This window comes from Leucoraja erinacea, unplaced genomic scaffold (genome assembly GCF_028641065.1).
Source record: "Leucoraja erinacea ecotype New England unplaced genomic scaffold, Leri_hhj_1 Leri_251S, whole genome shotgun sequence".
Taxonomy (NCBI): domain Eukaryota; kingdom Metazoa; phylum Chordata; class Chondrichthyes; order Rajiformes; family Rajidae; genus Leucoraja; species Leucoraja erinaceus.
In genome coordinates this window covers 71,381-89,455 of record NW_026576152.1, presented here as the reverse complement: position 1 = coordinate 89,455, position 18,075 = coordinate 71,381, and the positions used below count along the sequence as shown (strand labels likewise).

Genomic DNA, 18,075 nt, shown 5'->3' with positions numbered 1-18,075 from the left:
TAAGTAGGGGTACGGGAACAGGGAGGAGGGAGGTCACAGAATCAGATGGTCAGTGCGCAGGAAGGAGATAAAGAGAAATCCCTTTTCCCTTCCGTTTCAGGGGATCCATTGATACAGATTGTCCATGATCGGAGGTAAAGTTTAATGCAGGTCCGGGAGGGAAGAAACCCGGCGTTGGGGAGGGGGGGGGCACGGTGGTGCAGCGGGTAGAGCTGCTGCCTCACTGCGCCAGAGACACAGATTCCATCCTGACTACGGGTGCTGTCTGGACGGAGTTTGTACATTCCGCCCCTGACCTGCGTGGGTTTTCTCTAAGATCTTCAGTTTCCTCCCACACTCCAAAGACGTGCAGGTTTGTAAGTTAATCGGCTTGCTGTAAATATAAACTTGTCCCTAGTGTGTGTGCGGTAGTGTCAACGCGTGGAACCTCTTTGGTGACCCTCAGACTGTCCTTGATCGGACTTTGCTGGCTTAACCTTGCACTAAACGGAGACCAGGAAGACGGAGACCTTGCACTATTAGAACGGAGACGCTTTTATTAGAATGGAAACACTTTTTCTCACAGCGAGTGGTGATCCCGTGGAATTCTCTGCCTCGGAGGGCGGTGGAGGCCGGTTCTCTGGATGCTTTCAAGAGAGAGCTAGATAGGGCTCTTAAAGATAGCGTAGTCAGGGGATATGGGGGAGAAGGCAGGAACGGGGTACTGATTGCGGATGATCAGCCATGATCACATTGAATGGCGGTGCTGGTTCGAAGGGCCGAATAGCCTCCTCCTGCGCCTATTGTCTATTGTCTATAAATGTTATTTCCTGATCATGTATCTCAACACTGTAAATACTCGATTGGAATCAGATATTGTCTTTCTGCTGACTGGTAAGCACGCAACAAAAGCTTTTCACTCTAACTAAATGGGACGATAAACTTAACTGAACTGAAAGCGGACCGGCTGCAGGGAGGCAGTGCAGGGAGGCAGTGCAGGGAGGCAGTGCGGGGAGGCAGTGCCGTGCATTGACGGTGAAGTGGGCCGCTGGAGGCCCTGCAACAGCCTGGGGCTCGGCTGGACCGGGCTCCGCTCCAAGAGGCCGAGTTCGTGGACCGGACGCTGCCCACGGCGGGGGAAGCGGGGACGGAGGGCACCAATGGCCACAGTTTGCCAGACCGACCCTGCAACTCCGCAAGGACAACGGGCCTTCACAGTCAGATCAAGATCCCTGCACTTACAACAATTAGGACTTGAAAATGGCACTCTGTATATTGTCTTCAACTGCTACACAATTGTACTGTATCTGAGATGCTTTTCATAGCGAGAGGATTTGAGTATCGGAGCAAAGAGGTCCTTCTGCAGTTGTACTTGCCCTGGTGAGACATGATCACAATGAATGGCGGTGCTGGCTCGAAGGGCCAAATGGCCTCCTCCTGCACCTATTTCTATGTTTCTATGAGACCACACCTGGAGTATTGTGTGCAGTTTTGATCTCCTACTTTGAGGAAGGACATCCTTGCTATTGAGGGAGCACAGCGTAGGTTCACCAGGTTAATTCCCGGGATGGCGGGACTGTCATATGAGGAAAGATTGGAGAGAGTGAGCTTGTATTGGAGTTTAGAAGGATGAGGGGGCGGATCTTATAGGAATGTATAAAATTATAAAAGGACTGGACAGGCTAGATGCAGGAAAAATTTTCCCAATGTTGGGGGAGTCCAGAACCAGGGAGCACAGTCCAAAAATAAAGGGGAGATGAAAATGAGATGAGAAAAAACGTTTTCACCCAGAGAGTTGTGAATTTGTGGAATTCCCTGCCACAGACGGCAGTGGAAGCCAAATCACTGGGTGCATTTAAAAGAGAGTTTAATAGAGCTCTAGGGGCTGGTGGATTCAAAGGATATGGGGAGAAGGCAGGCACGGGTTACTGACTGTGGATGATCAGAAGAAGGGGCTCAACACGAAACATCACATATTCCTTTTCTCCAGTGATGCTGCCTGACCTGCTGAGTTACTCCAGCATTTTGTGTCCTTAAGCTAAATGAAACATTTGTGGGGACGCAGCGAGAGTGGGCGATCAGCATTGGCGCAGTGACCAGTGTGCGGGGGTCCCTACGTACCTGAGAGCCCGGCGGCCCCTCCTTGACAATCGGAGACTCCTTGCCCGTCAGCACCAGAATGGAGTGGATTCCTCCGGGGACGGTTCCCTGGGAAAACGGATCAAAGAGAGGAATGTCAGATTAAAAAGCTGCCAGTCTGCCCAGCTAATGCCCCAACTAGCGCAGAAACAATCACAGAGATTCACCTCCTCTAGTCGGGGGGGGGGGCATTCCCAGAGATTCACAGGGTGCAGAAACAACTTGCCCATGCCAACCAACATGTCCCATCTACTCTAGACTCTCCTGCCCACGTTTGGCCCATGTCCCTCTAAACCTGTCCTATCCGTTTACCTGTTCAAATATATTTTAAATGGAGATAGTTGCGATAGTACCCTACCTCAACTAGGGAGAACTTGGGAGGGAGAGGAAGAGCGAGAGGTCCTCACATTTAATTGAATGTCCTTGAATCTTGGAGGTTTAGAAGACTGTGGACCAAGTGCTGGTAAATGGGATCAGTGCAGGTGGGACTTAACGGTTGGCATGGACATGGTGGGCTGAAGGGCCTGTTTCTGTGCTGCGTGACTCTATGACAACCAAACTTGTATACTCCGGCTTGTATACTATGGAATTTAAAAGGATGAGAGGGGATCTTATTGAAACATATAAGATTATTACGGGTTTGGACACTAGAGGCAGGAAACATGTTCCCAATGTTGGAGGAGTCCAGAACCAGGGGCCACATTTTCAGAATAAGTGGTAAGCCATTTAGAACGGAGATGAGGAAAAACCTTTTCACACAAAGTAAGTAAGTTTATTGGCCAAGTATTCACATACAAGGAATTTGCCTTGGTGCTCCACCCACGTAACAACATGACATACAGTGACAGTTACGAATGTCTCAGAAAACACTAAACATTAATAATAATAAAACATTAATGATAAAACACCATTGATCAAGTATGTGAACCAACAAAATACCAGATCAAAGGGAGGCTACAAATTTTTGGCTGTTGAGTAGAGCAACTACTCGTGGATAAAAACAGAGTTGTGAGTCTGTGGAATTCTCTGCCTCAGAGGGCGGTGGAGGCCGGTTCTCTGAATGCTTTCAAGAGAGAGCTAGATAGGGCTCTTAAAAATAGCAGAGTTAGGGGATATGGGGAGAAGGCAGGAACGGGGTACTGATTGTGGATGATCAGCCATGATCACATTGAATGGCGGTGCTGGCTCGAAGGGCCGAATGGCCTACTCCTACACCTATTGTCTATTGTCAAACAAAGATGGCAAGAATCGAACATGCAAGACAAAGAAGGCCACGATGTTCCAACTCTGCCGCCTTGTGCCGGGGAGAAGTGTCTCACCTGGAAGATGTCGAAGGCTTTCCAAATCACCGCAGCTGGCCAGTGATGGTGGGACTCCATCAACACTCGGAGGCCTCGCTCCTGCAGATCCTTCCTGCAGGGGCAGAAGGGGAACGGAGTTACACGGGGGTGGGAGCTCGCCCCTGGAGCGCGAGGGGGAGAGGTTAAAGGCCACAGAGGGAAAGACGAGGAGTGAAGATTGTGCGTGGGGGAAGGGGGAGGATGGGAAAGGGACTTGGGAAGCAGAGAAACAAAAATGTAACTGTAAAAGGGAGGCGTGGAGGGAGAGAGAAGGACAGAATGGGCATTAGAATGAGAAAGAGAGAGGCAGATAGACATCGTTGAGGGGAGAGAAACTGAGGCAGAGGTAGAGAGACAAAGAGAGATAGAGACGCAGAGAAAGAGGAAGCAAGCGACAAAACATGAGGCAGACAGAGAAGAGAGACAGAGGGGGGGGGAGAGAGAGAGAGAGAGACAGAGAGAGAGAGAGGGGAAATGACAGAGGGGGGAAATGACTGAGGGGGAAATGACTGAGGGGGGAGAGACGGATATGCCAGTGGGCCGTGGTCCTAGTGTCCTCACCTGGAGATGGCGTGGAGGTACATCAGGATCCTGGCCAGCTGTGTGCTGCTGCAGGTGGGCTTGTGGCATGAGGATGGGGCTCGGCCACTTCCTGCTCCTGTGGATGAGGATACAGACGACAATGAGGCCAACGGCCTCGGCCACTGCTGGATGGAACCGCCTGCACGTACTGCCTGGAGGGAAATGGTACTGGAGCAGAGACATACTGTATGAGGGGGCCCCAACGGCCATCACGCGGCAGTCTGCACTGGAGGGGAACCACACTAGACGGGCAACGCACGCACTGCCTTCATTGATCCTACAGTGCACTGTGAGGGGTACTGCCCTGGGTGGGCCTGTACTGCACTGTGGAGGGCCTGCACTGCACTGGGCACTGGTCTGTAGGGGTACTGCACTGGTGGGCCTGTACTGCACTGTGAGGGCCTGTACTGCACGTACTGACTGGGTGGGCTGTATGCAGGGGTACTGCACTGGGTGGGCCTGTACTGCACTGGGTGGGCCTGTACTGCACTGGGGGGGTCTGTACTGCACTGTGAGGGCCTGTACTGCACTGGGTGGGCCTGTACTGCACTGGGTGGGCCTGTACTGCACTGGGTGGGTCTGTACTGCACTGTGTACTGCACTGTGAGGGCCTGTACTGCACTGGGTGGGCCTGTACTGCACTGGGTGGGCCCTGTACCGGGTGGGCCTGTACTGCTCACATTACACTGTATTACAAGTTACTTGCTCCTCATATTCCAGTTGTACTTCAGCCCTGATCTCGGGGCACCCTACTTCCATGGAGGGCTTATGAAGTTCGGCAACTCCCACCAACTTCTACAGATGCGCCGTGGAAAGCATTTTATTGGGACACATTGCAGCACGGTTTGGGAACAGCTCCGTTGAAGACTGTAAGAAATGGAAGTGAATTGTGGACGCAGCCCAGACCATCTCACAAACTAAACTCCCTTCCATCGACTCCATCTACACTTCACACTGCCTCGGCAAGACCACCAGCATCATCAAGGTCCAGTCACACCCCCGGTCACTCCTTCTTCTCTCGTCTCCCATCAGGCAAGAGGCACAGAAATGTGAAAATGCAGAGGCTGTTTCTTCCCACCTGTTAGCAGGAATAGACATTGAATTCTCTAATCTCCTCCAAGCTTACTTTCCTTTAGACTTTAGAGATTCAGTTGAAACAGCCCCCCCCCCCCCGCCTGAGTGCGAGCGAGCTGACCAGCGATCACCCCGTACATTAACCCTATCCTACACACCAGGGACAATTTACAATTTTACTGAAGCCAATTAACCAGCAAACCTGACCATTTTGGAGTGTGGGAGGAAACCGGAGCACTTTAGTAACTTGTCAGTTCCTTTGTTGAACTAAATGAAGGCGCATGTTGCAATCAAAAGCACTTGAACAATTGGTTGGGAAGAAAGCCAAACTGTAAGAAAGAGGACTGCGCCTCCTTTTCAAGAGCAGCCAGCTCTTGTACAGTCGGAGAAAACCCACGCGCTCAGGGGGAGAACGTACAAACTCCGTACAGTCTATGTGGACTCCGACACCGGTAGTCAGGATGGAACCCAGGTCTCTAGGGCTGTGAGGCAGCAGCTCCACCGCTGTGCCACCATGCGGCCCGGGTCTCGACCTATTCTCTGTTCCACCCTCGACTCACCTGGGAGGGAGAGGACCTCCGACTGCAGCACATCCAAATCGACCTCCAGCAGAGTTGTGGTGCAGGCGTGACTGGGGAGCGCTGGATCGAGGAGACGGGGATGGCCCTGTGTTGCAGCATCGATATCCCCTCTCCCAGGGCTGGTTGGATGGTTCGACGAGGCATCTGATGGCCGGTGGGGAGGTTCGGGTGAGGCGGCTTCAGGCAGTTGGGATGAGGGAATGTTGGCCACTTGGTGTGAAGGAGTGTCGGGCAGTCGAGGGGAGGGAATGTCAGAGAGTTGAGGCGACGGGGCCTCGGAGGGTCGAGGTGAGGGAATGTCAGACGGTTGAGGCAATGGGGCCTCGGAGGGTCGAGGTGAGGGAGCCTGAGTAGATGGTGAGTTTGCCTCGGAGTGTGGAGGTGAGGGGACCTGGGTTGGTGGGCATATGGGAGCGTCAGGAAGTTGTGGCAGGGGGACCAGAGACAGACCTGGGGAGGGGTCCTCAGTGGGGACATCGGACGGACAGGGCGAGGGGGTGGTGGGTGGATGGGGAGGAGGGACATCGACCAGACCGGGCGAAGCGGTGTCAGACGGACCAGGTGAAGGGGTGTCGGACAGAATGGGCAGACGGACCACAGGCAGAGGGGTTTCTGTTGGACCGGGCGGGGGGGACTGGGACGGACTGGGCAGAGGGGCGTCTGTTGAACCAGGGGGAAGGGGGTCAGACGGACCGGGCAGGAGGGTCTCTGTTGGACAGGGCGGGGGCACCAGGAGCGTGGGAGGGTGGGGTGGATGGGGCGGAGATACATCAGTTGGATCAGGCAGAGGGGGGTCAGAGGGATCAGGCAGAAGCGTCTCGCTCAGACAGGGCGGAGGGGCAGTTGACGGACAGCGTGTGGGAGGGTGGGGTGGATGTGGTGGAGGGGCTCCCGTGGGACCAAGCGGAGGAGGGTTGGAGGGTCCAGGCAGACGGGCCTCGCTGGGACTGGGTGGAGGGGCCTCGGGCAGTTGCTGGGCTGGAGGCGTCAGCTCCTCCTGCTGTTTGGAAGGTTGGCAAGGTGAATCCCTTCCCCCTCCCTGGCCTCTGCGCACGTCAACCTCGGGGGAACCTGGAGGAAGGAAGAGAGAGGTGCCGTGAGTGGGAGTCAGGGCGAGAGAGCAGTGCTAATGGCAGTAGAACAATGCAGAGATGAGAAAAATAGTGCAATCCCCTTCCCTCATTGACATAGTCTAGTTTAGTTTAGAGATAGAGGGGGGAAACAGGCCCTTCGGCCCACCGAGTCGGCGCTGACCAGCGATCTCCGCACATTTAACACTATCCATTAACACCATCCTACACACAATAGGGACAATTTTTACATTTGCCAAGCCAATTTACCTACAAACCTGTACGTCTTTGGAGTGCGGGAGGAAACCGAAGATCTCTTAGAAACCCACGTGGTCATGGGGAGAACGTACAAACTCCGTACAGACAGCACACGTAGTCGGGATCGAACCCTGGCCTCCGGCGTTGCATTTGTTGTAAGGCAGTAATTCTACCGCTGTGACACCGTACCGCACTAGTCATAGAGTCATACATGTGGAAACAGGCCCTTCGGCCCAACTTGCCCATGCCGACCAACTTGCCCCATCTACACTAGTCCCACCTTGGGCGTTTGGCCCTTATCCCTCTAAACCTCCCCTACCCATGTGCCTGTCCGATTGTTAGTCCCTGCCTCAACTAGCTCCCCCGGCAGCTCGTTCCATGCACCCACCACTCAACATCTCAATCCATGACAGACACAAAAAGCTGGAGTAACTCAGCTGGACAGGCAGCATCTCTGGAGAGAAGGAATGGGGGACGTTTTCGATTCGCCGTTCCATCTTACACATCTCAATCCATGAGCTCACATCTGCCTCTACATACCAAAGGAGCAGGTGTGTAGGAGGGAACTACAGGTACTGGTTTACACCGAAGATAGACACTAAATGGTGGAGTAACGCAGCAGGAGAAGCAGCGTCTCTGGAGGGAATGAATGGGGGACATTTTGGGGGTTCAGAGTACAAGCCTCGTCAGCCAATGGCTGCTGAGTCCTGGTCGTTACCTGATCCTGTCCGGCCAATAACCGTCCAATCCCAGTTGTCGCTGTACTCTGATTTCGGAGCTAACAATGATCCATTCTACATTTTCCTTGATCAAAGTCCCCTTTGATCTCTCGTTTTCACACCTTACCATTCCATGTCTCTATGTCTCCCTCTCCCCTGACTCTCAATCTGAAGAAGGGTCTCGACCCAAAATGTCACCCATTCCTTCTATCCAGGGACGCTGACCCACTGAGTTGCTCCAGCATTTTATGTCCATCGAGAGAGGTGATCCCTTACCTTCTTCAGTGGAATCTGAGCTGTGCTCCCTTTGGGATACTTCAGCAGGGTGAACTTGGCTTGACGATCCCTCTCGGTCTCTGGCCTCCCCTGATGTCCTCTGTTCACCTCTCGGGTTGTGTAGAGGTGCAGCTGTTGTCACACCGTCCGGCCATCTCGCCTCCTCCCCTCCATGGTGCTCCCGCTCCGACGAAAGACCACGCACATTGGGGGTGGGTAACTCCCCTGCCCCTGGGGGCCTTGCCCCATCCCACCGACAGTCCCCTCGGGCCTCCTCTGGGGGAGAGGTGGGTCTCTCTGTCTGGTCGACTAGCGTGTGGGCTTGCGACAGGCACCATTCTGACGTCTGGGTGATCGTGGGTCCAGAGTAGTTAACCTCAAGCCCTGAGCTTTGCGGTAATGAGTTCAACCGGTCCCCCTCTGGGCAATCCACCAATGAGATCCTGGATCCCGTTGCTGCAACCAATGGCTGTGTCCTGACGGCAGATTGTTCATTGGCCGAATGTGACCTATCAGCACAAGTTCTGGCTGGATCTCGTTCAGCATTGGTCTGCCTTAGTCCAGGTCCTACTGGCTCAGCCAATGAATCACCAGTCCAGGCTGTTTGTTCAGCCAATGGCTGTTCTCTCCCAGGTCTTGGGGCGGCCTCGTCAGCCAATGGCTGATGAGTCCTACTCATTACCTGATCCTGTCCAGCCAATAACGGTCCAATCCCAGATGTCGTTGTACTCTGATTGGTCAATTCAGATCCTATATATTCATCCAATGGGGGTGCGGTGCTAATTCCCATGGCAGGCTGCTGACTCAATGATTGGTCAGTCGTCATCCTTGACTTGACCTGTGCTTCTAAAGACTGCCTGGTGCCAGATGCAGGCGGCCTCTGTTCAGCCAACAACTGCTGAGTCCCTGTTTCCAATAAAGTTTGTTGACCAGACGAATGTTCAGGCCCAGTTGTTGCTGCAATTTCTTCAACCAGAAATGTTTTGGTCCTCGTCTTTGGCAGCTTGATCACAGCCATGGAATGTTTGGTCCCGGTTTTTCGTTCACTCTCCCGAGGCAGCGACATCCCAGGCAACGTATTTGGCAAAATCCTTTTCGTCGGCGACGGCTCGATCCCAGTTTTCCTTTGGTCCAGTGACGGGTCACTGCCAAATTTCCGTGAATGCCACTGGGATGTAGGTTTTGGCGAGCTCCGATCAGGCAGTGGTCGGCGAGACGCGGGTTTTGGGCAGGGATCCGGTGTCAATAGCAGGCCCCCATTTTGCGGCGAGCCGTCACCAGCCAATGGCACTGGGGACTGTTCATTTGCAGTCAATGGCATTGGAGATCGTTCATGCACAGCTAATTGCGTTGGGGATCCTTCCCGTCCAGCCAATAGGGTTAAGGACCCTTCCCGTCCAGCCAATGGCGTTGGGGATCCTTCCCGTCCAGCCAATGGCGTTGGGGATCCTTCCCGTCCAGCCAATAAGGTTGGGGACCCTTCCCGTCCAACCAATAGGGTAGGGGACCCTTCATGTGCAGCCAATAGGGTTGGGGGCCCTTCACGTCCAGCCAATAGGGTTGGGGACCCTTCCCGTCCAGCCAATAGGGTTGGGGACCCTTCCCATCCAGCCAATAGGGTTGGGGACCCTTCCCGTCCAGCCAATGGGGTTGGGGGCCCTTCCCGTCCAGCCAATAGGGTTGGGGACCCTTCCCGTCCAGCCAATAGGGTTGGGGACCCTTCCCGTCCAGCCAATAGGGTTGGGGACCCTTCCCGTCCAGCCAATGACAGCCCAGTTGCCATGGCCGACGTGCCTTCTATAGCCAATGGATGACCCGGTCTCATTTCGGACGGGCACGCTTCTTCGTCCAATCGGCATGCGGTCCTGCCCAGGGCGCGCTCCTCCTCGGCCAATGGCAGCGCAGAGCCGCTGCCCGGTCCCACGTGACCGAGCTCGCCATCCAATGGGGTCGCGGCTTCCGGACAGGGCGGCTCACCTGCGCCCTCCACCTCAGCTCGGCCCGTCGCCCCGGGCAACGGCGTGGCCTGCTCGGCGGCGGCGGCGGCGGCGCGGCTGTTGTTCGACGTCCGGCTCCTCCGTCTGGTCCCACATCCGCCGCCACCGCCGCTGTCGCCCCTCCGACGCCGACGGCGGTGCTGCCAGGCCCCTCGCCGCGCCCGCGCATGCGTGCCCGCAGGCCGACGGCGCCCGGTGGCGGCCGGCAGCGAGGCCGTGCGCGAGGCGGGCAGCGCGCAGGCGCGTGCCGGGCGCGGGACCCCCGGCGCGCAGGCGCGGCGCGGGCGCGGGCGCGGGCGAGGGCGAGGGCAGCCCCGCGCGTGCGCGGAAGCTTCCAGAAGCTCGACGTACTCGCCCTCGTCGCCATCTTGAAGTTGGTGGTCGTCGTCGTCGTTGTCGTCGAGGCCACAGGCCGTCACCGAGCAGTAAGTGGAAGCCTCGCCGTCTGGAACGTCGTTATCCCCGCTCCAATCCTGCCCGTTGCCCAGGCTTCTCTTCAGGCCGGCTTCGGCCCCGGTCCGGGGCTCAGCATCCGCTCCGTCGCCCGAGGGCCGTCTCCTGGTCCCGATGGCGGGCGGGCGAGGCCCAGGCCCGGTTTCGGGTTCGGCTTCGGGCCCGTCCTCGGGCTCCAACAGCGGGTAAACCACCCGCCTCCAGGGCAGCCTCTTCAGCCGGCCCCCTTCGGCCGCCAGGCACCACTCGAGGCCGAGGCCGCCGCCGCCGCCTCCTCTGCCGCTGTGGCGCCGGTTGACTCCGTCCAGCCACTCGGCGGTGAAGAGGTGCGGGTAGGAAGCCTCGGGCACCGGCTCCGACCCTGGGCCTTCTGGGCCCGGCCACCTCAGCAGCAGGCGGGCCCCGCGGCCGGCCTGGCGGGGAGCCAGCTGCAGGTAGAAGTCGCCGGGACGAAGCTGGCGCCAGTCCAGGGCAGCCAGCTGCACCACCACCAGGCCACGCTGGCACAGGGGCCAACCCGCGTGGGCGAAGCGGCGGCCGCCATACGGTTCCTGCATTGGGGGGGGGGGTAGACAGAGAGAGGGAGGTGAGACAAGTGAGTTTATTGTCATGTGTCCCTGTATAGGACAATGACATTCTTGCCTTGCTTCAGCACACAGAACATAGCAGGCATTTACTACAGAACAGATACGTGTGTCCATATACCATGATATAAATATATACACACATGAATAAATAAACTGATAAAGTGCAAATAACAGAAAATGGGTTATTAATAATCAGAGTTTTGTCCGAGCCAGGTTTAATAGGGTGATTTCACGAAAGGTAATCACTGGAGCATAGATCCTCACCCACGTGACCGCAAAATTATCAAAACATCAATAATGCCTTAGTTTTGATGAAATGCAGTGAGCAAACGCGATAATTCCCGATATTTTCTATCTTTATATCTGCACGGCCAACAACTTCCGTTGTTATTTTCCCTTCAGCTCCCTCTTGTATTTACCTTCGTTTTTATCTATCTTCTGGACTCTAAAGCAGGATAACTGTGTCTCACGGTCACCCCGACTGGCATAGTTATTTACAGCTCAAAAACGGGCCGTTTTCGCGGTTTTTAACAGGTTTGAAAGTGTGCGTTTTCAGCATCAATAACGTACTGGAAGTAACGTTTGTACCCCAGTTAAATTTTGCGGGTCACGTGGGTGAGGATCTATGCTCCAGTGACCTTTCGTGAAATCACCCTATAGCCTGATGGCTGTGGGGAAGTAGCTATTCCTGAACCTGGTTGTTGCAGTCTTCAGGCTCCTGTCCTTGGTCCATTAGACAATAGGTGCAGGAGTCAGCCCTTCGAGCCAGCACCGCCATTCAATCTGATCATGGCTGATCATATAACCATATAACATATAACCATATAACAATTACAGCACGGAAACAGGCCATCTCAGCCCTTCTAGTCCGTGCCGAACACTTACTCTCACTTAGTCCCATCTACCTGCACTCGGACCATAACCATTACAGCACGGAAACAGGTCATCTCGGTCCTTCTAGTCCGTGCTGAACACTTACTCTCACCTTGTCCCATCTACCTGCACTCACCATAACCTTCCATTCCTTTCCCGTCCATATACCTATCTAATTTATTTTTAAATGATAAAATCGAACCTGCCTCCACCACTTCCACTGGAAGCTCATTCCACAAAGCTACCACTCTGAGTAAAGAAGTTCCCCTCATGTTACCCCTAAACTTCTGTCCCTTAATTCTCAAATCGTGTCCTCTTGTTTGAATCTTCCCTACTCTCAATGGAAAAAGCTTATCCACATCAACTCTATCAACCCCAATCATCCCCAATCAGTACCCTTTTCCTGCCTTCTCCCCATATCCCCTGACTCCGCTATCTTTAAGAGCCCTATCTAGTTCTCTCTCTAAAGCATCCAGAGAACCGGCCTCTCTGAGGCAGAGAATTCCACAGACTCACAACTGTCTGTGTGGAAAAGGCGTTTCTTCATCTCCGTTCTAAATGGCTTACCCCTTATTATTTTTCTGTGGCCCCTGGTTCTGGACTCCCCCAACATCGGGAACATGTTTCCTGCCTCAAGCGAGTCCAAACCCTGAATCTCCTCTCATCCTACTAAATTCCAGAGTTTACAAGCCCAGCCGCTCCATTCTATCAACATATGACATTCCCGCCATCCCAGGAATTAACCTGGTGAACCTACGCTGCACTCCCTCAATAGCAAGAATGTCCTTCCTCAAATTAGGGGACCAAAACTGCACACAATACTCCAGGTGTGGTCTCACTAGGGCACTGTACAACTGCAGAAGGACCTCTTTGCTCCTATACTCAACTCCTCGTGTTATGAAGGCCTACATGCCATTCACTTTCTTCACTGCCTGCTGTACTTGAATGCTTACTTTCAGACGGTGGCCCCGTCGCCACAGACCTGGGCAAAGCGTCGTACGTTTCCTGCGGTGGCAGGGAGAGGCGGTGAGAGAGGACACATGGTCCTTGGCCCCAGCCCAGTCCCGTATGGTGGCCTTGGCACCCCAGACGGAGGTCCCGGTGTTCCTGGCACATCAGATGACAGTCCTGATGCCCAGACGGTTTGCCACGGACCTCTGGACGGTAGCCCTGACGCACAGACTGTGTCCCCGGCGCTCCGGACGGGTGGGCCCGGAAGTAGCCCAGTCCATCTCAACCCCATTCTGCCTTCACCCCATAACCCTTGACACCCTTACTAATCAAGAATCTGTCAATCTCCACTTTAAAAACACACAATGACTTGCCTCTACAGTTGTCTGATTTATTGGCAGCTGTAAGTAAGGAGTGTATGGAGGGGGTGCAAAAGTGGGATAGCATAGGACCAAGGGGCCCCAGTGATGAGATTGTGAAAGTGAGGGCGGGAATGGGATCCCTGCTGATGGTGGTTTAGGAAAAGGGGGGAGGGAGGGAAGGCAGGCAGGGACCCTGATGATGGATGAGAGTGGGGGATGGGAACTCCAATGAAAGGTGGGGGATGGGGGACCCCGGTGAGTTTTAGACTGAGGGAAGGTAGAGGCTCCTGGTGATGCCTCCACATCCACGGAAGGTAATGATATTCTGCTCTGTTTGAAGACCTGATAATCCAGCGAGCTTGGGTCATTTGGGACTATTGGACTTTATTTTGCACTTGTACTTCCTGCTTAGAGTTTTAGTTCACTTTCTAAAAATGTTGTTTTGTATTTTAATTTTCCAGTGACCCTGTGAATTGAGAATGATCATTGAGACCCGTGATGGGGAAGATGGAGTGCAGGAATCAACGATTCTGGTAGGGAGAGAGGGAAAGTAAGGATCGTGACCTCAGTGAGCTGGAGGGAAATGGAAGACTGCTCAGTTTCCATACAAAACTCAGATACCCGGGAATGCCTGGGTCTATGGTACCGGACTAGCAAATTTTTCCAAACTATTGGATGTTGTGTTGTATTATAATAAAATTTTCTGTGCATTTTGTGAAGCATGGGATACGGAATCCTACGTAGTTTGAAGGCAGTGTGGGAATGACAAGAATCAGGGAGTCGGGAACCGATTTCTTGCAAGCCTGATGTTGAACCATCAGTTTTGAAAAAAAGGTTGACCACTGGTTCATGAGAGTTTTACTGTACTCAGCTCCATCCCTACTGTGCCCCAATTAAAACTGCCTGATGCTCACAACCCCCATGTCATCTATTCGTTCTCTCCAGAGATGCTGCCTGACCTGCTGACTTACTCCAGCAATTTGTGTCTATCTTTGATTGATACTCACACAGGCCTGTTGCTGGATAGTTTGCAGGATGTGCTTAGCAGGGATGAAGAAATCGATGATATAGCGCAGAGCATCATGTTGGTAGATCTTCTCCAGTACATCAAACACCTGCGCAAGGAGGGTGGCAGCTGTTTCTTCAAATGGGGGATAGAGGGCAGAGAGTGATCTCTGAATGCAGCTGTCTACAGCTTCAGACTCCTGCAAAGAAGGTGATTAAAAAAGTAAAAATGGAAAAAATATTTTTTTTGTTTGCAAAGGTAAGTTTATTGCAAATTCAAAGGACAGCTTATTCACTATTCTAAGGAAACGTCAAGCCAAAATAAAAAAACAAACAAGGAAGTATCAAAGCAATGATAATGTTGGTATCCAAGATGCACTCGAGCCCCTGCAGTGCCCAGCCATCTTGGAAAGCAGCCAAGGTGCCTATGAACACAGTGTACTCCCTCTCCAGGGGCACCCGGGCACAGATTTAAGCTTGGAGGAGGGACGGGCAATCAGCCTGGGCAGAACCTGAGCATGATCCTACCACCCCAGCAATCGACCCAACCCCTTCTGCGCCATCTGGCTGCAGTTACTGTACAACATCCAGTTCCACCAGCCTCAGTTCAATGCTCCAGTCTTCAAAAAGTTCCCACATCCCAGAGTTATTACCCATCAGCAAGTGGGAGGTGTTTCCAGCAAGGAATTGAAGTGCCATTCGCCATTAACCTGCAAACGTCTCTGCTGTTTGTGCATTTGACCAAAATTATTTGCTGCCATTTGTCATCACAGTCTTGGTCATAAGGTCATAAATGATAAGAACAGAATTGGGCCATTTGGCCTATCAAGACTACTCTGCCATTCAATCGTGGCTGATCTATCTCTCTTTCCTAACCACATTCTCCTGCCTTCTCCCCATAACCCCTGACACCTGTATTCATCACGAATCTATCTATCTCTGCCTTAAAAATATCCATTGACTTTTGGCCTCCACAGCCTTCTGTGGCAAAGAATTCCACAGATTCACTACCCTCCAACTAAAGACATTCTTCCTCATCCCCTTCTTAAAGGAATGTCTTTTAATTCTGAGGCTATGACCTCTAGTCCTAGACTCTCCCACTAGCGGAAACATCCTCTCCACATCCACTCTATCCAAGCCTTTCACTATTCGGTTAGTTTCAATGAAGTCCCCCCTCATTCTTCTAAACTCCAGCGAGTACAGGCCCAGTGCCGTCAAACGCTCATCATATGTTAACCCACTCACTCCTGGAATCATAAACCTCCTCTCCAGAGCCAGCACATCCTTCCTGAGATATGGTGCCCAAAATTGCTCACAAAACTCCAAATGCGGCCTGACCAGAGCCTCATCATTACATCCCTGGATTTGTATTCTAGCTCTCTTGAAATAAATGCTAGAATTGCATTTGTCTTCATTACTCTAGATTCGACTTGCAAATTAACTTTTTTGGAATCCTGCACCAGCACTCCCAAGTCCCTTTGCACCTCCGATTTCTGGATTCTCACTCCATTTAGAAAATAGTTGTAGACAAGCACCAGACACGGAATATGATTCAAATTCACCTTTAATCAGCACTGAAACTTAACAGCATTGAGGATGGTTGGTTGTCAGTACATCCTAGCTGCTCAGACTGGCAGTGCCGGAAACGAGTGTTAGTATAAGTGTTATAGTGGGGTGGAGTTAGTGATGCTGGCTTGTGTGTGATTGGTTCACATGCATCATCAATCTACATCCTTACCCCTAAAGATTAATGTGTGGAAGGGCACCCATACCATGGAGTTAAACATACTCACCATATCTGTCTGGTGGTCTACTGACAAGGCCCGAGCGTGTGCGGACCAAACACTCTCCCTCCCCCCCCCCCCCCCCCCCACCAGAAAGATGAGACTGAGAGCCTGGAGGTGAGAATGGCGCGGTGGACGCTTGTGGTGACCGAAAGGGGAAACATGCGGTAGGTGAGGCCCCGTGGTTAGTGGAGACTGAGGGGTGCAAGGCATGCGGGGGTGGGTGGGAGACATTGCAAAAAGCGGCCGGAACTGGAGCGGCGGAGCATAGGGACCAGCAGGCGGTGGTCGGGGCTCCCTCACAGCAAGCAGGTGTTGTTGACTTCTCCTGTATACCGCTCCCTCACAGTCCATAAGATATGATCGTGGCTCGTCAGTCGGGCTGACAACAGTGCCCAGACGGGAATGGCCAAGTACATCCGGGACCGCATAGCTTCCTGCCCCACTTTCAACAACCTTGCGCCTCATCAGCAGCAGCAGCCCCTCCTGCAACAACTTCCACCAGCACTGCCCTGGACGTCGCTGGCGGCAGACATTTCCGAATGGTGCGGAAAGCACTACCTCGTTCTGGTCTCCAATTGGAGGCGTGGGTTCGCATCCCACTTCTGACACCATGTAGATAAGCACCAGACACGGAATATGATTCAAATTCATCTCTAAACAGCACTGAAACGTAACAGCATTAAGGACGGTTGTTTGTCAGTACATCCTAGCTGCTCAGACTGGCAGTGCTGGAAACGAGTGTTAGTATAAGTGTTATAGTGGGGTGGAGTTAGTGATGCTGGCTTGTGTGTGATTGGTTCACATACATCATCAATCTACAATAGTCTACGCCTTTATTCCTACTAAAATACATGACTCCACACATTGCTACACTATGTTCCATCTGCCAATTCTCTCAACTTATCCAATTCCTTCTGCGGAGTCCCTGCTTTCTCTACACCACCTGTCTCCTATTTTCGTATCATCCGCAAACTTGGCCTCAAAGCCTTCAATCTCCCCCCATCCAAATCATTAATATACAAGCTCCGCGTGTCACTGGCAGCCAACCAGAAAAAGCCCCCTTTATTGCCACTCTTTGCCTTCTGCCATCGGGGAACCTGCTATCCATGCTAGTATCCGACCATGGGCTCTCATCTTTCTTAGCAGCCTCACGTATGGCACCTTATCAAAGGCTTTCTGAAAATCTGGAGTAAACAACATCCACTGACTTGGTCCAAACATGCACCAACAAACTACTTCCAGATGTAAGATGAAAGTGATTGCCCTTGATATCAAGGAAGCTATGGACTGAGGGTAACATCAAGGAGCTCTGAAGTTGATCGTCACAAAGGGAAAACACTAGCAGTTCATGTTAGACCTTTTTGGTTATTGGATGCCAATCAGCCCAACAAAGGGCATCACTGCAGGAGTTCTTCTGGTCAGTGTACTGGGTACAACCATCTTTTATTGTTTCATTGATAACTTCCTTCCATCAGAAATGGCGATCTTTTGTTTAAACATACAGGAGGGAAATAGGCCAATTGGCCCATTGAATCAAAGTTACTATTGATAACTTCACATTAGGGAAAATTTAGGGAGGCCAATAACCTCCAAACCGGCACGTCTTTGGGACATGGAGGAAACGGGAGCAGCAATGCAGTCCCAGGGAGAATATGCAAATTCCACATAGACAACCACCCAAGATCAGGATCAACGCTGTAAGGCAGCAGCTCTACCAGCTGTGCCACTCTGTTCACTGCTGAATGCCCATTTACAACTCCTCAGCAAATGTAGTAGTCTATATCTGTATGTTCAATACCTGGATAAGTTTCAGACACAAGCTGATAAACTGCACGTAACATTTTTGATAATGAGGTGTGAACATTAGTAGCAAGTCTGGTGTTTATTGCTAATGCTTCCTTTTGGTGAAGTGCAACCACATTGTTGGGTGGAAGTGACAATGAAAGAAACACCAACACTATATGACTACGGATGCAGAAGAAAGAGCTATAGTGTACCACTTGCCCCTCAAGCTGCCCTGCCATTGAATATCATGGCTGATC

At 52.6% G+C, this 18,075-nt stretch overlaps 1 protein-coding gene across 1 annotated transcript in view; it reads right to left on the bottom strand.

Annotated features, from left to right (window-relative positions):
- LOC129716511 (rho guanine nucleotide exchange factor 40-like) overlaps positions 1 to 18,075 on the bottom strand; it is a 65,404-nt gene that overhangs the window by 33,768 nt on the left and 13,561 nt on the right. Inside the window, 7 exon segments of the mRNA XM_055666369.1 lie at positions 2,101 to 2,187; positions 3,438 to 3,531; positions 4,020 to 4,116; positions 5,675 to 6,766; positions 8,019 to 9,315; positions 9,799 to 11,019; positions 14,249 to 14,446. Coding sequence (XP_055522344.1) covers positions 2,101 to 2,187; positions 3,438 to 3,531; positions 4,020 to 4,116; positions 5,675 to 6,766; positions 8,019 to 9,315; positions 9,799 to 11,019; positions 14,249 to 14,446 — 4,086 coding nt within the window.